The 24,924-nt window shown below is 38.9% G+C and overlaps 1 protein-coding gene across 2 annotated transcripts; it reads left to right on the forward strand.

Moving 5' to 3' along the window:
• The first annotated feature begins 3,153 nt into the window (after positions 1 to 3,153).
• On the forward strand, positions 3,154 to 23,973 carry LOC124270966. Of its 2 annotated transcripts, XR_006896912.1 has the most exons (4): positions 3,154 to 4,000; positions 19,390 to 19,497; positions 20,164 to 22,404; positions 22,463 to 23,973. XR_006896912.1 is itself a non-coding variant. In XM_046706038.1 (3 exons), exons 1-3 carry the CDS (start codon positions 3,761 to 3,763, stop codon positions 20,305 to 20,307), a joined length of 492 nt encoding a protein of 163 aa, XP_046561994.1. In that variant the 5' UTR covers positions 3,154 to 3,760; the 3' UTR covers positions 20,308 to 23,973. The 2 variants fall into 2 exon arrangements, 1 of the variants encoding a protein (XP_046561994.1); XM_046706038.1 differs by having other exon boundaries at positions 20,164 to 23,973.
• The last annotated feature ends 951 nt before the right edge of the window (positions 23,974 to 24,924 follow it).

The raw sequence follows: 24,924 nt of genomic DNA on the forward strand, positions 1-24,924 counted from the left end.
TATTACAATCTCCGAGACTCGTATCGAAAGGTGTTGATATATTTTATCATCAAAGCCACGTGGGTAAAATTTTATTTATCCTCCAAAAATATTCTTCCAACTTTTTCATTTTGTAAACAGCAAAATACGGTGTCTAGAGTGTTAAATATACAACTGACCCACTTCAAGGACAGAGCTGTTGGGGATGTGATTTGCAACGTCATGCCTTGGATGGTAGATGGTCATCACTGGTGCAAGATTATTGAACACAACCGACATATTCATGAATACCTTTATGCAACATTAAATCGCGGAAATCGAACTTTGGGATGATGGATTGATGTAACATATTCTTGTAAAACTGTTTACAATTGTGTTAAATTGTAAGAAGAGAAAGTAAATGAGTTGTTTGTTTGTCAGATAACGGTAAAGAATTAGATATACGGGGATTAACTGGGATTAAATGTGTGTTTGTTGTGTAATAGGAATTACAAAACTAAATGGTGAAAAAGTATACTTTATATTTTAAAATATAAGTTATACTAAACCCTAAGACATTGGTGAAATCTAAATAATAAATTGTACTTAAAGTGTATCCATCAGGTGGTAAAACCTGTATATTATATACATGAATTCGCGAACAGTTGCTTATATATCAGTATGTACGATTTGTTTTTCCAGTTTCTGTATAACAAAGTAAATCTCTTCATTATAAATAAATAAAAGTACTTTTAAAATGAGAATATTGCAACTAAATTAGCAAATAACAAACACACACACATACACACACGCACATAAAAGGGGACACACACACAGTGTAGAGATAATGTGTATGAATCCTTTGAATTTTGTCATAATCGACTAAACGGTTCCTTGGAGTATTTTGTTAATCTGTCTGTAGTTGAAAGTCACTTATTTAAAACACCCAGGTTGAACATGGTGAGTATATACACATCACATACATATTGCGAAAGTATTGTAAGTAACTTGCTTCATTAATTAGATTTGTTGATCAGCAAGACCTCTGAAATAGACACCCTAAACAACATTCAGATTAGTGTGTTTGTCAACAACAAACAAAGCATAGTAACATATGTATGTGACTTATGAAATCATGTTGATATTATCACGGGAGGGCGGAACAACTGACGCACGTATACTGTGTTCACTTCAAATCTTACACCAGGTTATCAAACAAATATGTAATTAATATTTGGCGACGGAATTCATCTATATAGGACTATAATTCCGTTTAATTACAATGAAATAATGTAAATATTAAAAATGTCAATAAATATATTTTTAGAATTAAATATATAAATGCAAGTGTTTATAACATTGTTAGGGTAAATATGTTTTGATGATTTTTTATTTTGAGAAGATTCTGGTGATATGACTTTTGAAACACTATGAGTATGAGTTGTATGTAAAATTAATGTATAAATAACTGGGTACATTTGGTATTGAAAGCAAGGTCACTGCGATAGCATTACTGCTGATCGTCAGCACCATAAATATAACCTCTCAGGGTTCGTATAAACATCGGATAGAATTATAGTCGCATTTGAAACTAAATATACAGGTACTTAGGTGTTAATTGACAGAATTGTAAGTGAGGTTTTAATATTTCTCTCGACACTTGAATAAATGGTGTTTGTGTGGACGCGAGTAATCCCGATCGCGTCAAACAAGAGTTAGGTCGATACTGGCCACGGAAGCTTGCCTCTGGTGTCTAAATGAAGGGATGAGTCATTCTAAGCTATCTTTGAGATGCTCCCTTGACGAGATCTTCCAGCTGTACGTAACGCGAGTTACTTCCCTTGAATGACGTGATGATCTATACTGGGCGTCTGTCGATGGCCGAGCACCACGGCAACATGTTGAGTCTTGTTATGTATCCTAGTATAAATAGCCACCTCTCGCGCTCTCTCGCTAACGACAACACACGCGCGTATCTCCACTCATAAAACAGACAAAAAACCTAGACCGCGAAAAAACAAGGAAATTTACTTTCGTCTTGGAAAAAAAATTGTCTACCGATGTAATACTTGCCCTGTGTGAGAGTGCTGTGTCATTGCTGTTAGTCGGGCCCACTGTATATACATGACACACATTTCATTGATCAATACGGCCGCACTTGCTGACTACTGCGATAATTACGCCTGCCTATGATGGCTGTCAAATACTAACCGCAAACTCACTGACAACCAGATTACAAAACTTTAAAAATCCTGGTACCTTTCTTAACATACCATTGTCTCCAACGGTATAGACACAGGTGCTGCAGAGAATACTATAAGACAGATCACAGCTGATGATATAACACGATCGAAGCACGCAATATAGTATAATCGAATCATGAAGCACTGTCGCTGCCGACGACGGCATATGGAGAAGTCCCCAGCCCTTCGTAATCCGGATCCTGAGCATACACATTCACTACGTAATGCGACCAGACGTACACAGCTGTCAGGGACTTAGGGGAATGCTGGCTGGTATATTGGCGGCAATGTGGTTCCTTGTTTCCAGAAGACAGTATGAGTCAGCGCTCGCTAGTGCAAGTACCACTCCTCGTAAATACTGCCCATCCTACACGCAATACTTCCTTCACCGGTAACGCCGACTGGTCTCCTGTCCACTATACGCCCCCTCCTTCTCTCTTTCATTCAGTGTCTGTCGTTCTGTCATTCCGGATAGAGGTATACGGCTCGGACGACGGCTAAAGCAGTGCCTTTCAACATGTGGATACCGTTTTTTTCCATGGCAGACAAAAAAAGCAGACAGGTCTATTTGTGGTGCAGGGGTCGAGGTATGGACGACGGGGCTGGGAACGTTGTACTTGGCGCTCCGCGGGCTTCTCGCTGATCTGATTTGCCGGTAAGTCGGCTGTTTAGCCTAATCGTTTGTATGAAATGAGTCAATGCGTTGTGTTATGGATCGTTCTACAAAGAAGTTGATGTACTTTCTAATTGACCTCTCTATGAGAAATAATGAGAGCGCCGTACTGCTCAGTGTATATAGAGGTTATTAAACGTCTAGACAAGTACATTTGATGTATACCTCAGTAAAGCATAGTCCCACGGAGACGGGCAAAAGTCAGGCTATATTGCTCAATGCTCAGACTGGCTGTAGGAAAAGTTTAAGTGGAATAAAATAATACCATTAGTAGGCGATTGTCAAATTAGGGGTCTAATTTCATTGCAAGGTTGGCATCATTCCAACAATATGGCGTGCATATTTACTAGTTTCGATCAATTCATGGGTCATAAAGAAGTACTTGGCATATTGTCAACAGAAGTAGTGAGGTGGGGAACGGCCTACAGTGTCAGTTCAGTTGTCTCCCCTACATCGTCGCCACGGTGTCGCAAAGCCGGAATGGTCATCGAAGTGTTTAGGCTCGCGTCGACCACGAGGAATTAATTTATTTCCGATTGAGGAGATAGTGATGTCATTCTTTTAGCACAACGCGAGCAAGGCAAAATGTTATTGTTTGGAATCTAAAAATAGCTCTATCTAATTCGGACTGGTGACGTCACCTTAGAAGGCATTATCTTGAACTTTGCTTTATTCTGATTAAATATTAATTTCAAACTTACCAAAAAGGATACATTATCGTTGATAAATAGCCAACAATCAATATTTTAAGGAAAAGAAATTTTTCGCAGCTGAATTTCGAATTATTTCGTTTATTTTCCGCTGAAACCATTTGCTTCGAGGCTCGAGCTGAGAAATACCACAACACGTCTTGCCCCCAGCTGATCGTAGTAAAAGCGTGTCTGCCATGACGATGGCGAGCAGTGTGGACGTGCACGAGTCAACGTCGTTGACCACGGCAGCATTTATGCAGGAGCTGAGCGACTTGGACGACCTGACACTGGTCAAGGCGACTTATGCCGCCCTAGAGAGCGGGCGTCTCACTCCCCTTTTGAAGGAAGAACTACGATGCCGAATACAAAGTCGCCGCCTCTCTGAAGGGAAAGACGAGCTCATGGTCGAGTTCACGGCGCCCACCAAAGACGAGGTACAGACAGAAAATCAGACATTTTCACACCTTTGATAAATTTACTTCGCTCTTATTGAAATATTCGTTAACATTTTTGATGCCCACGTGTTATTCCATGTTCAGAAAAAATGTCATTCCCTTTCTTACATACATAGCATGGATATTAACGAAAAATGTTTGCAATATTTTTTTGCAAAATCATTGTTAACCTTATAACATTTTTGCATGTGCTTTATCAGAATGTGCACTCAAACTATTTGCAGTTATATCAACCATTGAAATCGTTGTTTGTTGTTGCATAAATATTAAACTTTTCAACCTTGTTTTGGAACTTAGTTGTATTATGTTCCGCTGCGATTTGATAACACAAAGCAAATGTCTGCAAAATCTGGGTTAATAACCCTTATACCACCTATTTCAGAGGTATGGGATGGGTCAAAGATGGCATCTCGCGCCCTTTCCCCATAATTAACCCGCCAGATTTTACCAATCCCAACAACCCGTTGGTAGAAACTGCGTCGGTAGGGTTCATAGTGATTATCACCATCACCGGGTTTTACAAACAGGAAATATAAAGGATGGTGCACACAAAGTGTATTTTTGTGATGACAACAACTTTTTACATGATCGAAATGTAAACATGTATGTGTCGGGACGGCATCGAATTGCGTCTTCCATGATCCTCAAGCTGCCTCCCCCATGCGTCACCCTCGGCTATTGGTTACTTGGATGTGACAAGCAAGTAAACACTTCATTATGTCTTTAGAACGCTAACGACTAAAGGTTAGATGTTTTGTTTCATTTTTTTTAGGAAAATGAGTTGTATTATTTCAAATTAGATGATTCAATGACATTGTCATGCAATTTTATAAGATACTTGAAGCTTTGACGAGTTAGCATAGATTATGTTTATGAAAGCGCTTCATTACGTAACCGATGAAGCTTTCCGTAGTCACCTCAGTGTAATGCGTTACAGAGTTACTGGATCATTTACTATTGAGATCCTTGTACCATTTCAGATATTTGGAACTGATGTTTGTTCAGAGACAACTGACAATAGAGCAGTTGTGATTTATTTCTTACTTTTCACCTGTACCTGAGTCAATTGAATTAACCTTTGATGGCGCTATAGTCGAGAGAGGTTTTATGGAAACAATACGTACTTGTTTTTTCAGTCATTGCTGCGCTTGTATTCCATATTGAATTATATAATTAGAACTAGCTGCACACGTTGTTGTTGTTTAATATTTACGGCATGTCTTAATGTACGCTAGCGCGTGCATAAATTATCATTTTACCCGCCCTCTGTTCATGGCGAATATTTGATGAGCATTACAACGATATGTGTATATATTTATTCGAATAAGGAACAGAAGTACTATACACCGGCACAGATGGAAATATTCTCACACTGTTTTGGAAATAGTTGTTTTTCGTTTCTGAAATAATTCCTTTACTTCATACTCATATATGTACATTATTTTCCTGTTTGGTGCCACCGATGGGGCTGGATGAGCCCATCTTGTTGCGGCCTCATGGAATTATCATTGCTTGATAGTATGATGAATTCATGCTAACGATTTAGTCGGGATAGCACATGCAATCGACTCTGTTTTTATATTTCTTATCATTAAGTAAATGCCTTTGTCGTTTATATTTGTACAAATGCCGTTCTGAGATGTATTCCGAAGATGAAATTGACGATTCTGTTAATGAGATAAGCAACCAGAGGTTGTCATTATAAATATTACTTGACTAGAACTCATATTAATTTTACCGTTTGTTCATTTCTCAATATGGATGGGAAAATCCCCATTTAAAGACAAACTGTATTTTCAAGTCATTTCCTTAAGGTGTTACAGACAAAAGTGTTTGACATTTATTGTAGTTTGTAGAACGAGGAACGAATGTGTTTCACCTTATAATATCATTTAATAATTTAGCATCATGGCCGTGAGCATTATATTAAATATGAAACAATATAGGTAGGTGAATATTACAACGTACATTATAAACGTTTATGCTATTCTCACATAACGGTTAATGGGAAAGCGGGATATAACATAAATATATTAGTTATTCTCTTCCAGAAATATATTGATATATGTTAAGTTTCAATGATATAGATATATATATACATCAAAGATAAACCTTCTCATGTAGGTTCCGGCTTAAAGGAAATCTGTTGTGCCGACCATTTTGTTTTAAATGCCGCATATCGTTATTTGCAGTTTATTCTTAAATTATTTTACTCAATATTGAAAAGAGTTCAGAATAATTTGTTATGTGTCAAGATTTTTCTTTCTGGTATAGTATAATAGATACGTTTGAAGCATTATGACTATGAATGCTTTGCGTCCTTCTTGTTAAAGACGTTCTGGCTAGTCAAGCATTGACATTGTGATCAAACACATACCAATAGAAGATATTTAGATCATTCATGGTGATATTTTCGTTAATTCATATTTCAAATAAAATGTGTTAGGTCAGTTTCGTTATCTCAAGTCAGTTTCGTCCTCTCAAAAGTGTTGATGAAATACATTTTATATTTTCGTACAACATAAGTTGGGGATATTTAGATGTAAGAAATTTTTGCATATTAAGAAAGATTTAAATTATTTTCTTATATTTTCATTGATGTACTGAATAGACGTGAGGAATTTTTGCTTTCAGTTCTGTTGAAATCCTTACCAAACCAAACGAACGGGACAGAACGATCTTGCCAAGCAAAACTTACAACTATTTCAGCAGAAATTCGAAACCCTGAACAGTTTGAAATATCCCACAGTTTGCCCATCCTTATTTTTTTCCAATTGTCCGAAAGAATTCTTTCCAGACGCGATGACCAATGGTCATTTCTGTTGACCTTGGCGTGACCGTGCACTCCCTGGGCGCGTGATTTCCTTACAACCAATCGCAGCGGGTCAATTTCAACAAAAAGGTTTCATTGGCTGAAACTGGGTCAGGAATTATGTGGCTGGGTGTCGGCGAGCGAGACCTTGAAACAGCTTTATCAGTCTGAAATTACAATGACACTGTCGCAAAATGCACGATTGTTCAGATATCTGTGTATTTTAATTCAAACTATCATGACATATTTTTTCAAAACTAGATTTCCCTTAAATGTGATTTTGGTTATTTGGGGTTATATTATTTTTCAAATACTACACTCGTGCTATACATACTTTTATTACATATTTTATGACATATTCTGGAGGTGCATACAGCATTAATGCAGCTCTAAAATTAAAACACTATTGGAATGCACATTGTTACTTAAAAGTGCGAGATTCGTTCTTTAACTGATTTCCGTGATAAAGCTGGATCATTGCTGAGCTCGGCCGTAAAAAAAGATCTCAAAACAAACGAAAACAAACGAAAAAACTCCAAACTCCAACACCCCCACCCCCCACAAAAGACCGTCATATAGCTGGAATATAGTGCTGGGTGCCACATTAAACAACAAACAAAACAAACCTAAACAAGAAATACTAAAAAATATTTTAAAAAACACCCTAAAATCATATCAGCGTAGTTATCATAGCACTCAAAAGAAATAGAAACTTCTGTCCCAGTATTTACCAGGTAAATCAAACGAAAGATGTCAGAATCTTTATCTGAAACTACCGAAAAACTTTTAAATTCAGTTAGTCTTTAGAAGTCTTAAAGGAAGTTAGAAAACCATCCCAAAAAGCGGTACATGTAAACAAGAAATCCGGGTCGTCAGGACCCCCCGCTACGTATCCTTCAGCAATTGTAAATCGGTTCCCTATAGCTTCATAATTTCACCACCCGCATGTATTTCACCTGTCTGGGCTGTTGTCTAAAGGAATTCGGGATCGGCGCCGCGACGGGACGTCGCAAGTGTAATCCAAAGAAACACGACTCAAGCATCAGACGATGCTGCTCCCGATCAAACAAAAACATAAATAATTGTCATGGAAACGTTTTTACCTGAAATCTCGATGGAAGAGAAAGACATAATGAGGTGGTTTTGCAGGAAAAAGTGTTACATACTTCCATGAACATAACGAAAAAGAAGCTTGCATTTCTTGGCATAGAACACAACTCGGATGCTAAACGTTTGTTCTGAATCTATCAACGCCGAAATGTTATACATATCGCGGCGACCTGTTCACTGAGAGAGGCTATACATTTACTCGTATAGATGACTGAGACAATGGCGACAAAAATATATACAATATTCTTAAAAAAATAGCGAATAGGTATCATTGTAATTATTCCTAATCCAGGACACTACGTTTTACTTAACTACACAAAGATTAAGCCCCAAGGTGCAGACTGTTCAGGTCGTTGTTATCATAATATTTAAAAAAATAATTTATGTTGATGTTGTCATGGTTATGAACGTAAAGTTTATGCTGTATGAGGACACGAACAAGCTGCACTAAACATGTACCACAAAAATCGTAACGTTTTGTATTACTCTATATATATATATGATAATATATTGCGCCTTCCCGTTTCGGATAACCCCATACAATAAGGTAGAAGGAAGCTGTGCTTATCCACTGCTACCGATTTTTCCTGTCTTGATTAAAACAATTCATGCATACAATTTGAATAATATGCATCTGCGACTATTGTATATATAATTACTTACTCAGGAATATAATATACCGCTTGTTGTTGGACCGAATATCTCAGTAATAACTGGTGACAGTCTTCGTTCAATGTATGTCGGGACGATTCTAAACAGGAAAAACAATTTTTCTTTGAAAATATGGAAATAGAGACTGTCACGTTTCGGCATCCTGTTCTGAAAGCACATTATACATTGTCTTCGAAGAAACAGGATCCGCGTACACGACATCTAACAGGACTTATTTTCCTGGAAACATTTCCATGAAATAACCTAATATAGCGGTACATGTATGCAGTGTCCAATTTGCAGAACTATATTCCAACCTTGGCCTGAAATCTACTCTCGGATTACAAGATAATTATTCTAAACAATACTAGATAAACCTACATACAATGTACACGAGATTTTGGTTAAATGACAAGATACTCTGTGTCTATAGCTTTTGCAGACTGTCCCAAAAAACCGAGCAGCTCGTCTAGCAACGACAGGTCATGCATTATCGACATAGTAGAATGCATAAACCAGATAAGAATTATGTGGAGTAAGTACGCAAGTCCTGTGAGATAGCGTAAGTGAATTTATTTGGTTTAACTTTTAAGTAAGTGTTTGTCACTCCTCGGGCCTGTTGTGCATGTGCGTTAGTCTGTCTCACAGTCCCTGAACCACATTATTTCCCCTACTGCCTAGCCCTCTCTGCAGTGCTAAAGTCCTAAGTAAAGCAAGTCTAGATTTCCTCAGGTTCTGAATCTTTGGTCTCCCTAGGGCTCCTTTTCAATTTAAATGGGCTTGTTTGTTACTATCAAAATTATATATATTCAGAGACTAAGCATTAGTCTACATGTGCGTGTGCGAGTGCGTGTGTACGAGATATAGAGAGCGAGCGAGTGGGAGAGAGAATGAGAGACTTTTATAATAGTTATTTTGCTATTTATTATCACGTTTTGAAAATATACCTAAAATAATTAACCAACGCGTCAGCTTAAAACAGTTTATTGAATAGGATCTTTGTTGACCCCCCATCTCGTAATATATTTAGTTAAAGTGTTCAATGAAATCCTCATGTTTGAGCGGCATTCTGGAAGTTGGTGAGTCAAAAATGAAACATACAACATTATGGATGACAAGAAGTTGTCAGCTAAATGTAATTAACAAGGAGTTGTCATCCATAAAGTTGTATGTTTCACTTTTGAAATCCTCTTGGTCAATGGCGTTTACTTCTCTTTTACTTCATCCCGTCTGTAAGTTAACGAACTGACTTCAGTGCGAGATCATTGGGAGTACTTATTGGAGTTTGGGATGAACTCACACAATGTGAAGGTAGTTCTTGGTTCTAAGATGTGGCTATTGTGTACCTCGAATGATGAATGGAACCACGATTTCGTTCAGTAGTTGTCACTTCATGTTTTACACTGATTGCCGTATAACGATCAACTGTATGGTGGAAAATAGTATCGAGAGATGACGTGAGTGCATATTTTCTTTAAATACGTCTCTGTAACAACTTTTATAGTTTGGTTACAGTGTATAGATGTATCACAGTGTTCGCAATGTATATCCTCCAAGTAGAGATCGTCAAAATGGCCACCGACACGATCAAAGTGACAGAAAGTTCCAAAGTTGTCAATGAACCTAAAACGATCGTTCTAAGATTATATATGTGTCGAATAGATACTGAAGTTAATTCTTAGACTGATCTAGAATATCGTGAATTGTCACTGAAAACACAGGCTTTGGCCGAGTCTGTAGTTTGGAGGTGTATGTTTGGTTTTGGTCCCTGGAATCGGTCATATCGGGATTCGATCAGGGGCATACGGTCAAACATTCTGACTATTCCCAGTGTACTCAAACAGCTGAGTCAGGGTTATAGTTTTTGAATGATCGCAAGCATCACTTCTACATTCATTCGTGCCTATGAATTTCCAGGGGTTTTCCCTTGAATGCGGAAGTGGTTGAAAAGTGTTGACGTCATTTCAAGAAATCGGGGCTCGTTACAGAACGTAAGAATGTCAGGGTGTGTCGCGTGCAACAATAAACGTCCATTTTGTGGCCATGTGACCGGTATCTCTTCAAGTGTAAAACTAAAAGCCATACGACGTGTAAACATAGTGTTAAAACGTACATACAACGGATCAAGCCATGCGGTTAGAAGTGTATTTTGTGATGCATGATCTTGTGTGAAGAAACAGGGCACACAAAATAGTAAATGCCTGTTAAATCCTCAATTAAATAACTATTAAGTTTGCTGGAGTGTGGAGAAAGGATATCTGAGCCTCAGAGCCCAAGTATAATAAAGTAGAGAGTTGAAGAGCTGCAAGGAGCTTGTCGACATGCGTGTCCGTCTCGCGTCATGAAGAACAGAAATAAGGTCACTCAATAGGGGTTTTGTCTAATACCTTCTGTTTACACGATATCATTACCTTTATAGATAGAATGTATTGTTCACGATGTCGCACGTAGACTCTGACAGTGAGCGGAGCTATCAGATGGTGCGCTATTGGAAACATGTTGAACACTGCATCTGATGGTATAGGTTAAACCTCTCACTGACCTGAGAGTAACGACGTTGGCTGGTTATCCATCGGTTGTACGTACAGGAAGCATGGCGTGCGAGGGCCTTCTGCATTTCCTGTGTAGCTGCAAAGTGTCAGAAAAGTGTGTATTTTTTACGAGTTGCAATGCGATCACGAAGTGAAGTCTTCCTCCGATAGCCAAGTCGGCAGTGGGTTGCCCATGGTTGCAAGAGACGGGTAGATGGCCCGTAGACATTGTTCTTACACGAGTCGATGCCATCCCTTAATATTTCCAATAAATTCGATTCGACTGCCCCCTTTATACACAGGGAAATTAGTTCGTTAAATTCAGGGAAATTTGTGTATTTCTGATTTCATAACATAATTTCCTTGTTAACGGGCTGTGTGTGATGCACAAAAGTATGTTACAAGTCCATTGTGCTTGTATTGGCACTTGTTCCACATCTGTTGCTATAAGTATACAATCTGTATACCGTCTCAGTCTAAACGTTCAATTGTATTCAAGGTGGCAACATTCTGAATGAAACTTTCTTGGTATGTTTTCAAAGACATGAATATTAACCCTTCATTCTTAGAACACTTATTAAATGACTGTCATATACCAGAATCCAGAGGTTTATACAGTAAAACCTCCTTAATCCGAACAGCAAATCCAGAGTAAATCACAGTGTCTCTTTAATCAGACACGCCAAACAGTAGTTGCGTTTTAGGATTATTCAGATTGCATTGTGGGTATAGAACAGCGAACGGGAACTAGCGCGACCTTTGCTTTTTTCACCTTTTCCAGTTGAATGTCATTTGAGACTATCTGAGGTAAAAGTACACCATATATTGATCTTTCAAACGTATGTTGGGTTTTGCATTACAATGCCGTCTACCTGTGTCTGTTCACAAACACCCCACGGGCGTCTTATTCAGTGGAAGTTGACATTGACATAGTTTAGGATCGTGAACTTAATCAGCGAACAGTGTTAATGTGATCGTGTAAATCGCAGTTAAATATCGATACAAATCGTTATCAATCATGTGAAGTCGTGCATATGAGACATTAAACTCTACTTCCGCCTTGCAAACAGGCACACAGCCGGTGTCATGCGTATGTAAATATATCAGTTGAATCAATATATTTCCCGTCGCCTGTATGTAACAGTGAATCCACACCACCATCCGACCTACATTGATGTCAAGGTGACGCGAGACTTGAACCAGAGGCCCATACTTGTAAGTATATAGACTCTTAAAGAGGTGCTTGGCTCGAGACAATTGGCAGTCCCGGCGAATTTGATGCATGTACTTCAATGTCTGTTGAACCAGTTATCTCAACTATTATGATGATTATTTCATGATACTGATTACCTTCAATACAGAACACGCTGTCTCTGTTTCTCACATAGCGCTAATAATATGTTTTTGACCTAGACTGTAGACTGGAGCAAGGCCATTGTTTTTTACCTAGGCTGTAGATTGGAGCAACGCCATTGTTTTTTACCTAGACTGTAGATTGGAGCAAGGCCATTGATTTTTTCCTAGACTGTAGATTGGAGCAAGGCCATTGTTTTTTATACCTAGACTCTAGATTAGACAAAGGCCATATACCTAGACTCTAGATTGGAGCAAGGCCATTGTTTTTAACTAGAGTGTAGATTGGAGCAAGGCCATTGTTTTTTTTTACCTAGACTGTAGATTGGAGCAAGGCCATTGTTTTTACCTAGAGTGTAGATTGTTTTTGAGATTGGAGCAAGGCCATTGTTTTTTACCTAGAGTGTAGATTGGAGCAAGGCCATTGTTTTTTACCTAGACTGTATATTGGAGCAAGGCCATTGTTTTTTACCTAGAGTGTAGATTGGAGCAAGGCCATTGTTTTTTACCTAGAGTGTAGATTGGAGCAAGGCCATTGTTTTTTACCTAGACTGTAGATTGGAGCAATGCCATTGTTTTTTACCTAGACTGTAGATTGGAGCAAGGCCATTGTTTTTGACCTAGGCTGTAGATTGGAGCAAGGTCATGGAGTTAACGCTATACCACCACAGATTAGGACAACGTTCTGTGTCTTTCATAAATTCAGGATATCGGTGTAAAACGCAGAAAACTTGCAGAACACGGGCTATCATTTCTGCTCATTATGAAGGATAAACATTAACAAGCAAAAGTATGTGTGTTTTTCTGAATGTTAAATACAGTTTGGATGAGCATGATTACACGTCAAGTATCATGCAAGTGTTTGGATTAACATACTGCACAACGGTCTAGGGTAGCCTTACACAGCAGGAATAAACTATATTCCGTGAACGTCTACCCGTAAAGATCCGGGTTAGAATTGATCTTCAGTAATCCATGCTTGTCGCAAGAGGCGACTAACGGGATCGGGTATTCAGGTTTGTTGACTTGGTTGACACATGCCATCGTATCCCGATTGCGTTTCGATGCTGTTGATCACTGGATTGACTGGTCCAGACTGGATTATTTACAGACCGCCGCCATATACCTGGGATATTGCTGCGTGCGGCGTAAAACTAAACTCACTCACTCACTCATCGTGAACGTCACTGCTTGTACCAATACTGGCGTCCTTGGCTAAAATATTGGCGACTTTAAACCATACAATTATTGTGTCTATGTCAAGGACATTGGCGAAGCGCTTGCGTGTTAATTATCAAATTATCAGTGCGAAGAGTTGTGTGAAAGTCGTAGCAAGTGGGACATGGGTTCGAATAGGTACATAGATGCTTTCAGCATCTCATGCCGGGACAAACGTACTAAGTAGTCTCAGCTGGTCACGACGACAAAATGGAAAGTATCCACACAGCTTAGTTTGGAATGTTTCAATGTTTCTTTCTTCATAATATATTGTAGTCATCAGGGGCGGATACAGCTTTTTGAGATAAGGGGGATGCACACTATTGAGAATAGTTTTTCACCCAAGTTTAAATGGATCATTTAATAAACTTTCAGGATGAGGAGGGGGGCACACACACGGATCCGCCTATGTTCGTTATGATGAACCTGAGGAGATCCGGGTTATAATTGGTCTTCAGCAATCCAGGCTTGTCGTAAGTGGCGTCTAACGGGAACGGGTGGTCAGGTTGACACATGTCATCGTATCCCAATCGATGTTCATGCTGTTGATCACTGGATTGTCTGATCCAGATTCGATTATTTACAGACCGCCGCTATGTAGCTGGAATATTGCTCAATGTGGCGTTAACGGCAAACCAGCCAACCATTATGATGAACTTTCTAAGTATAATCTGTCGGGCCATGGAATACATACTGGTTTCACGTGTGTGTCTTAGGACTGACAAGACTGGGGTGTCTGAGGTGTCTTAGACTCTCCGTGACACATACTGCCAGTTTTCTAATGAAGACACAGTTTGCAATGATGGGTGTTTTTTAATCGTTGGGATTTGATTTAAGTTATAATATCATCTGTGTTTGTATTCACGGCGGGATGAACAGGCTTATTGGTGATATCTACATTTTTGCTAAACAGGTGATAGAATAGCTTGACTACAACCTTCTCTTTGAAATAAATTAGGCTCTCGGTCGATATGGGAGACCAAGAGGGGCGTGTGCATAAAAAAAAGCGACCGAACCCTTTCCATAATAATTAATTTGTTAACAGTTAACAGTCTTTTATTATTTCAGACGTGTTCATACGCATGGATGGATCACTATTTAACAGTAATGCTACCAGTTGTTTCCATATCATGTCCCACCGACGGCATTCGTCACAAATACATGCAAAGGAAAGTCAATTGTTGACCTGAAAAATTAAATTTGGCATCATTATTTTCACTAATTTTAAATGTATACCACATGTTTGCCTATAAACTTTTAAAGCTTTACTGATACCTTGAATGTTATACGTTTGATCAACCATCTTTGAGCAGTGTCGCATCGCGCTGTTTGAAATCTCCGAAGACGATATTGAGTAAATAATTACAACAGATTCAATAAATACCAGATCGCTGCGGCACAACACAATATATTGCATCCTTACATTGTGTCGCGAAGAGGAGACGAGTTGGCCACTGCCAGAATATTAACTATGAAAATAGATAATACATGTGTTCTGTAATAGATAATACATGTGTTGTGTAATAGAACATTAAACCTTTACACTTCCAAGAATTGCGGGTATTTGACACAAGCAAGTTTTTTTTTAAATACAAGACTTATAACGGTACAGTTATTTTGATTTCACCGAGTTTCTCTTGAGATTGGACTTGTTTATTTTCAGAAAATGATTATGAACATAAACAAAGTAATCAAATACTGAGGCCAGGTAGATCTCCGTCTAAACGTTACTATGCATTAATTATTTCATGCCCCCCTGATTGCTGTGATGATGATAATGATGATGATGATGATGATGAGTGTACACCAGTAATATATAACGTTCATTTCAGGAATAATATATATAATGCTGTACCAGTAACATGAACACATATATTATTCATTGTTACTTTCGAAAATTGATCGGACTTATCTTAAAAATCATAGAAACATTTGATTTGAGTTTTCTCACTCTCCTCCATTGTTAAAACTTTCATTGTTCCGTAGTTAATATACATTTTATTTTTTGAGTATTATGAGGTCTGTCCATTGTCGACAATATTCAATATGAAAATATTTTTAAAAATCATTAACTGGCATTCAAACCGTCATGTGGAAATACATGTATAAATATATCACTTTTGATAAATATAACCATTTTGATTCAACTATATACGGCGGTGAATGTAAAGTGATATCTCATGTCTGTTATATCAAAGAATATGCACGTTGCCCGTGTGCTCCAACTTGTCCTCAACAAAAGCGTTACAGTAGAGGAAGAGACCACTTCCTGTATCCTGTTTCAACCACCACGTGTCATCTTATGTAGTCTGCATTTCCTCCTTGGTACAAGTAGCAATGTGAACAATGTTATCAGAACAATCTTAACACGAACACAATAAACAACATCTGTGCGTTATAATGAATCGTTTAGTTTCAAATTTTAACAAAAGATTTATTGTGCAAAATAACAACTGGTGTCATAAACAGTACTCCATTCCTGATCTTCCAGTGTCAGATTTTTTTTCAGTGATGCTTTCATATATTTTTCATAACTATTTAATTTGTTTTCCCGGAAAATCGAAAAAAAGTTATTCTTTTGCGTAGTACTCCATTCCTGATTTTTCAGTGATGCTTTCATATATTTTTCATAACTATTTAATTTGTTTCCCCGGAAATTCGAAAAAAAGTTATTCTTATTCAGCTTATCTATTTTACGTACTGTTTAAACCAGCTGTTTTAAACATATTGCATTTGTGTAAGACCGATTAGCATATATTTTCCATCCTGTGACACTTCGTCATGAAATGTTTTAGTATAAGACAGACCATTGCTTTACAATGGCGTGCATTGTGTGTCTATATAGTCTGTATATATAAATATGTAGTTACATGACCCATACGTACCATTTTACTTATCTATTTTGTTATCTCGTCACTATATGGCTGAAATATTGTCGAGGTGACGTTAAATTTTAACTCACTCACTCACTTTGTTATCAACAATTCATGTTCGTGTGACATATTTCCTTAATATTTTGATAAACTATAACAGAGATCGATCCTGATAATTGTTTCACGATTAATTAACGAATAACAGTTATGTTCACGCCAGTGTAATTGGTTGCAACATTTAGTCGTTATCATTAAATAAATTGCGTTTAGTACATTTATTTCACAACTGGACTCAGTGTTTTGGAATCTTTATATATTCACCGCCCCTGATGCCGAGACAAGCCCCGCCCCTCGCTAGTCGATACCAACAGCGACATAACTAACATGTTGAGCATAGCAACTAACGAACCAGACAACCGAACCGACGTACACAGACACAATATAGCCCCCATTTTTTCCAGCATTGATTCAAATACTTTGACAATCCATAGCTATATTGTCTTGTACATCCCAAACTACGTACCCATTGATTAATTTGAACCTTTAATTTTGTTGTATTATCGAGAAACATTATCCGCACTTAGTGAAAATCGTATTGCGTTTGACCGAGCGCCAGACGTATTGTAATACGTCATTTTAAACGGTATTACTGCGCTGCGGGGCAATGTCACCATCAAAACGGATAATTATGGGATTTATATATTTCTATTGAAAACTCTTGCTTGTTTCATTTATTTTAATCTTTTAATCATAACCATAATCAATAACAACAATGATAATAATCATTTTCAAAATAGTATATTGCTTATAGTGTAATATTTTTATCATCTCTTTTCATTACACCCGGGAGTGTTCGACTGGCGTTAGTGTTATTATTTGGTGCCATTTAAGAACTGTTTTCATTTTACCTTGTCTTTAACCTTGAGTTAGGTTTACTTTGGTTACGTTTCTGTCGGCTTAGAATATAAATGGCAAAACCAGGACCTCTTGGTGTTTTCAATTACTCCATACAACTACTGTACAGCGCTAGCAACGAAACAACCGCCAGTTACCGTGGCGCAGTCAGTCAGTGGTTTTTAATGCCTCGACATCAGCCAGAGCGAATAATGAAAAAATAATGGCATGTTTTCTGGAATCTCCTTTTGGCAAGCTTGTTTGTAGCAATTCCAAACTTGTAGTAAACAATCTGCCGCTCTCCCCATATCTGATGTATCCAGTGACACATTTGGCATCACTGGAAGCTTTCTATAGTCGCATGGCTGGTCTAACTGACGGCCCAGTGCGTGTAAGTACTGTTACCCACCCGATACACCGCCGCGGGGGTATACCGACACCTACTCAGCCATTCCTTGGACTACCAATGCATGAAAAACATGATTTTAAGTGCAGTTTGCTTGTTAGTTTGTATACAATGTCATTAGTTCGTTAGAAATGTTTCAAATATGATCTGTTTGACACCGGTATAGGAATCTATACCGAAACATTCCATCATAATATAATAGAGAAGTGGTTATCCATGAAGTATCATAATTTTCTTCATGTTTCAAATATGTTTCTTCAACATTCAGTTTTTCCTATTTTATAGTTATCATTCTTTTACTATTAAAATACTAATTTTGCATTAATTATGTCTATGAGGCAGTAATATGCTTTGATGATGTGATAAATATTTGTTTGCAAGGTTTTAGGAAAATTGTATCTATATTTCGTGATTCCGTCTATTTTATTCTTTCAATCATGACGTTAATCATATTTGTATTTTATAGTTGTTTCTATGTGTTTGTTCGCGTGAATTAAATACTCTGAATTTAACTATATCCAGTTTTCATTTCGAGTAAATACTTATATAACAGTAATTATTTATTCAATCTCGTTGATGTCTCGCACGGTTTTCCCGAGAAAACTGTACATTTCTTGACACGACATTAACTGTACGATCAAGGATTGTAATATTCGGACATTTTGTGTTAATGTTTAAATGTTCTGATTTTTATTATCAGATTATATTAATTTATCGTTTTGACATCGAATACATCAAGTTATCCGAATTTCGAGACAAACGCTAAATGATGACTAAAGAAGGAAAATACAGGGACCAATCTTTTACTTCGTGACGAACGCTGAATGATGATTAAAGAAGGAAAACACAGGGACCAATCTTTACTTCGAGACAAACATAAGTTCGAAAAACGACACATAAAGTTCAACACAACGTTAGTTGAATTTATTACTCACCCGTTGAAGATATCACCGTTTAATAATTTTACAATGTTATTACACATTGTGTAATAACATCACGTGGTGCCGTACTATACGTATGACGTAAAACTGGTTTACAGTTATGGCGTCACAATGCTAATACCTCTGTCACAATAGTATTAGACCTTGCTTGACTCGCGGGAAGCTGAGAGTCATCACACTCGTTGAATTCTTAGGAAAGAAGTACTTTGCTCGATATTATTTTGCTAATGTTGGGTGAGTAATAAATAAAATACTAAACTATGTCCCGTGTAATGCCATATTTATGAAACTCGTGAATGGTATTGGTATCAAACCATTCACTCGTTTCATAAATATGGTATTACACTGGACAGCGTTTAGTATTCTCTATGTGTTAGTATTCAGATTATATTGTCTGAAAGACATCAAGATTGTAATATCAAGACCTTAGTAGAATGTGCTTGGTCCATCTAAAATATAACGATGTCGCATGTCGACTGTATTGTTTCTGTTGATGTTTACAGTATTATGTATAATATTTATTGATGATTAACCCGGATGTTGTAAGCCACTGTCCAACCACGCCCTGTTTCTCTGCAGCCCCGCCCCGAGGAGCTGGCCAAGTTAGACAGGCGTAGGGAGCAGAATCGACGAGCAGCTCGCAAATTCCGTGAAAAGAAGAGAAACAAAACGGACATTCTCATGCAGGTATATTAACATTCTTGTGGTAATGTTTTCAACCCCTCCCCCAGCTCGCGAACAAAAACGCTTTCAAAAACTGAAAGCGAAATTGTTAGCAAAAATTGGTCCCCCATTATTTGTTATTAGATTATAGATGTTTTAAAAAGGTATACATTTTCGTGAAGGGTAATATATCATACATAAAGTACGCTATGTAGACATGTGAAGTGCTCTTGGAGATGTGTTGTATTTTGGCTTGATACAGACAAGTCTCCTTCGACTGGGTTTATGGGTTTTCTGTCCTTACGAACCCGACGGCCTTGTTTCGTATCTCTTAACGTCTTCTTAACGTATCGTGTACATTCCTCCTGGAGACAGGGAGAATATGCGTACTCAAAGCGGTAGCTGTTTCATTTCAGGATTCTTGTTTCAGGGTCGAGAACACAGCGGCAATGACGCCTAGAATGATATAATCGTGGGTTCGAACCCGAGATTTGACCTGATTATTGTTCCCGGTGTGTCGGCACCAATATCTTGGCACACATCCAGCTAGTGACGTCAAAAGGCGGTCTCAGCTTGGGCCTCCCGCAATATTTAGCGGACACGCCGTGATGGAACACATTCTGTTTAATTTGGCATTAAACCCAACTCACTCACTCACTCACTCACTAAGCGACGAATTTACTCTTTCAGGAGACCCATCGTCTCGAATCCAGTAACGACAGCCTACGCTCAGAAATATCCGAACTAGGCAAAGAGCGGACCAGACTACTAGCTGTACTTACTGAGCATGCGCAGCTGTGTCACATGACCAAGGTGGACAATCCACCACCCTGACCTCTTTGCCCAGTAGCACCAATCAATAAGCTCACGTGGATCTATTCACTCATCGCTCATTGGTCAGTCATATGTCACGTGTCATCATCTCCTTGTGTCAAAGACAACCTTCACCCCTGACAGAAAGTTCATCTGATGATGCAGCTTCGGGCCTCCCGTGTCACTGCCTGTATGGGATGTAGTTGCTGGGTATTCTTGTAGCCTTGGCAACGTACCCTTCAACAAGAAACATTTGATCAACAACGACGTATCTCATGTATGGACAAACAAGACGTCGTCGTTTTCCTCTTCCCGAAAATATGACAAAATACACGCTGTCCAAAGCCTGACATTTATGACTTCATTTAATACAAAATATAAACCATTTGTGCAGATATCATGAATATGATATATGTAACAATTCGATGTATTATATATATGGAGGTTTTGTCTGATTGTTCAGATGTATGTAATATATACTGATTGTTACAACTGTCTCTTAAAGTGTATATACGGAAATATTCTTAGTATGGACCGTTCTGTACAAATATGACTTGACTTTCAAATGGACAATTCGTTATATTGTTAAAGTTTAAATTGGAATCATAAATGGCATGTTTTTAAGTCTATGCGTGATTCGATTATCGAAATATCGAAAAAATATATACATGTATCAACAGAGACACAATTTACCAACAACTTACTAAATAAGTCCCTTTGCGGCGACAGTTAGAAATATGTGACAGTCAACAGCAATTTGTATTATGTTTGATATTTGACCACAGCCAAACGTTGAAACCATTCTCTGATTTTTGTAGCAAGAGTTATATATGTACAACGTCTCCACGTTACAGAACGAGAAAATAAAACCATCGGTCATGAAGCCGTAATGATGTGGACAATTTCCGTAAATTTGATAATTCCACAAAAATGTCTTTTTGAATAAAGCAAAATGATTTAACAATATCCATGTGTATATTGTGCCACGTACAGGCCAACTGCTGCTCTTTAAATTCTTCTACCTTTTCACAAACACTAGAATAGGGCTTTAAACTGGATTTATAAACTGTTGTTTGTTGTCTTTATTGGTAATCGACTGGGAGTATATAGAACATATTGTACAGACATCTATATCTAATTATAGCGTAGTACATTTCTAGGGTAGTGATGTTAGAAACACTGGTACTGCTTGTAGGCCAGACAGATTGCTTTGCATAAAAATGCAAGATATGTTAATGTGTTTTCCTGAATATATCAAGAGCGTTCGAGATAATATCAACATTGTCTGCGGAAAAATAATTATATATAAAGAAGTATATTTGTCATTGTTTTATAGCCTGGTGATGTCACAAGGTCAAATTTGTTTGAGAAACATTTGATTAATTCCTCATGGCATCTGAGTGTCACACTGCGCGTAGAGGTCGGTGTGAGGTGTTTGTTTCATTCGGTATTCACATACTTTGATGATGTGGTATACCAGGTGTAATATATCCGAATGTTTTATAGATCTGACCATTTCCTTCACAATGACGTCAGTAATTAACACGAAGTTTTTAATTGAGATGAAGTCATTACATGATGTCATACAGTCACCACGTGTCATGCAGCTACTTGGTAAAACGAGGTCACTGCTTGTTATGCTACGTGTCATGTAACACTGACGTTACGTTGATCACGCGACTAGAAGCGTCATGTCGTCACTACGTGTCATTCGACGGGTAGAGCTACGTGTCATGTGTCCAGATATACTATGACAAGCCTTGTTTTACTGCGTTATTGGACTAGTAGCGCTACGTGTTATGTGACAAGTAACGCCATGACGTCCCTTGTCCTGAGACTAGTAACTATGTGTCATTACGCGTCACATGACTAGTCGAGTCTTGTAGGTACTTCACGAGCAATGCAGCTAGAAACGGTGTGAACCCACCGAGTGTCATGTGATTCTCATCATCTTTCTGTCATTACCCATCATGCAGCTGGAAAAGCCATGTAGTGATAACGTCATAACTAGTAACGCTACGTTTCCTTTGACTAGTTTGCCATGTTACTCGTAACGTCACATAGTCGTCAATACTGACGCTACGTGTCTGTGACCAGTTACGCTTCGTGACTAGTAAGGTTACGTGTCATGTGATTAGTAACGTCAAGTAGTCAGTTACGCTTCGTGACTAGTAAGGTTACGTGTCATGTGATTAGTAACGTCAAGTAGTCAGACCGTTTCGTGACTAGTAACGCTACCGATCTACTGACTAGTAACGTAGTCAGAATGTTTCGTGACTATTACGTTTACTTGTCCTGTGACCATTAACGCTACGTGTCCTATGGCTAGTAACGTGATATAGTCAGTACGTGTCATGGCTATTATAAGCTACGTGTCACATGACAAGTAACGCCACGTGTCCGGCATATAGTCAACTGTAACGTCTTACAGTGTTAGCCTCATCTACCTCCTGATGGATGCCACTACCCCTAACAAGATGAAAAGGGCGACGTCACGCTGCTGTCGTCTCACCAATGGCTGCCTGGCAGATCTGACAAACCTGTTATTCACCTTTCGCCAACTTGAACCTCACCCCCAGTATTGCGCCAAGTAACTTGTTTAAGAATACGATGAATAGAAACATCGTCGATAAATTGGTTTAGTTTTACTCTAAATAGTTCCTTATGTGAAATTATTCCAGCGCTTATATATTCCTCGGAACGTGGAACCCTGTCTTCTCACGTCACTGTGTTTGATTTGTAGTGACGCGCCGGGAGGTTGACACGTCTTAATGAGGAGAAAAAACAACCTCTTACTGACAATTCAAGGAACATACGATATATCTAACTGTATGAAGGAGATAAGCTCAGTATCTTGTTAGGTATTAATTATACAGTCATTTGTCGTTAACAGTATCCTCCGTGTTCGGAGAACCTGGCGACGCCATACTCGAGCATATGGTTGAGCAAATATGTCACGTGGATAAGTACATACAGGGACGTCCATGCATTGGCGTCATCAATGTCTTGTCTTGCTCAATGTCCCGACCTCATCGGGTCACTTGTCCTGACCCTAGTGCAGGTCATCTTCCTGATCCTAGCAGACGCCCTGTACTGACCCTGCGGGCGTCCTGTCCTGACCCTAGCAAACGTCCTTTCCAAATCCTAACTGGCGTCGTGTCCAACCCTGCGGGTGTCCTGTCTTGACCCTAGCAAACGTCCTGTCTAAACCCTAACTGGCGTCGTGTCCAACCCTGACGGGCGTCCTGTACTGACCCTGACGGGCGTCCTGTACTGACCCTAACGGGCGTCCTGTCCTGACCCCAGCGGGTCCTGTACTGCCCCTGGGTATGTCCTGTCCTGACCCCAGCGGGTCCTGTACTGCCCCTGGGTATGTCATGTCCTGACCCCAGCGGGTCCTGTACTGCCCCTGGGAATGTCCTGTCCTGACCCCAGCGGGTCCTGTACTGCCCCTGGGTATGTCCTGTCTTGAGAGGGGTAGTGGCGACCTTCTGATTGTCCCCCTGATGTCAGCCAATCAATCATTATCGATCTTTGTGTTCAAGTAACTCAGCATGGGAAATGATCTCAAGATCAATACTGTTTTTGATCAGTTTTCAGTACATGATCATTATAATCAGATTTTTATTCTACCTTTTGAGCTTTTTTATCTTGAGCCATAAAATGGCAATAAAATTTGAGGATGCATTAAGTGTTTTGTCATACTTTTATCTGTTCTACAAACAATAATTATATTTGACATTGTTTGTAACCTGACTTCGTCATAACCTGAAGGCGTCTGCCTGCTGTAAAGAATTACATATGTGGGTGACTACAGTACCTTGTCGGAGGTGCCTGAATCAGAGGTTCATGAGTGAGGAGCGGAGGTGCCTGGTCCGTTCCACAGAGGTTCATGAGTGAGGAGCGGAGGTGCCTTGTCCGTTTCACAGAGGTTCATGAGTGAGGAGCGGAGGTGCCTGGTCCGTTTCACAGAGGTTCGTGAGTGAGGAGCGGAGGTGCCTGGTCCGTTTCACAGAGGTTCATGAGTGAGGAGCGGAGATGCCTGGTTCACATTAAAGAGGTTCATGTGAGAGGGGCGGATGTGCCTGATCCGTTTTAAAGAGGTTCATGTGAGAGGGGCGGGGGTGCCTGGTCCTCCGTATTGAAGGACTTTCTTGTGAACGGAGGGCTGTATTTGCTTGGATGTACTCAGTCCGTTTGAAAGGCTTTCACGCGAAGGGAGTGAATAAACTTAAACACTTCAAACACTGCCACACAAGAGCACTTCATTTTTAGAAAGACGTTCGAATGAAAGTAATGCAGACATATATCAGGTTAAAGGCATCGAAATTCAAAGTCTGTTTTTAATGCAGGTATTGAGAGGCACTCGCCACTGGCACGTAAGTGCTCTCGGTATTCTTGTGTACGTACATAAACACAAGGGCAGAGCGTTGATAAACAACACTTGTCTGCAGACACTAATAGCCCCCTGGAACTGAATTACTGTGACAGAATGCTACCTTGATCACCGCATTGTGTGGACCGTTTCATCCAAACCCTCGCAACCAGCAAGGCAAAAACACCTGTGGGTCTGACACAACTCTAGTCTATGGTGACATAGCAAACATTCTCAGATGCTATTGTTGCATTGTTACATGG

This window comes from Haliotis rubra, unplaced genomic scaffold (assembly GCF_003918875.1).
Source record: "Haliotis rubra isolate DU_JTF1 unplaced genomic scaffold, ASM391887v1 Scf156, whole genome shotgun sequence".
In the NCBI taxonomy this organism is placed as follows: Eukaryota; Metazoa; Mollusca; class Gastropoda; order Lepetellida; family Haliotidae; genus Haliotis; species Haliotis rubra.

Excerpts from the sequence above, each read along its gene's own strand:
- LOC124270966 (XM_046706038.1), top strand. The coding sequence starts at position 3,761 with ATGACGATGGCGAGCAGTGTGGACGTGCACGAGTCAACGTCGTTGACC. Across the intron at positions 4,001-19,389 it reads CGGCGCCCACCAAAGACGAG|CCCCGCCCCGAGGAGCTGGC; the intron begins GTACAGACAGAA and ends GTTTCTCTGCAG. Across the intron at positions 19,498-20,163 it reads AAACGGACATTCTCATGCAG|GAGACCCATCGTCTCGAATC; the intron begins GTATATTAACAT and ends TTACTCTTTCAG.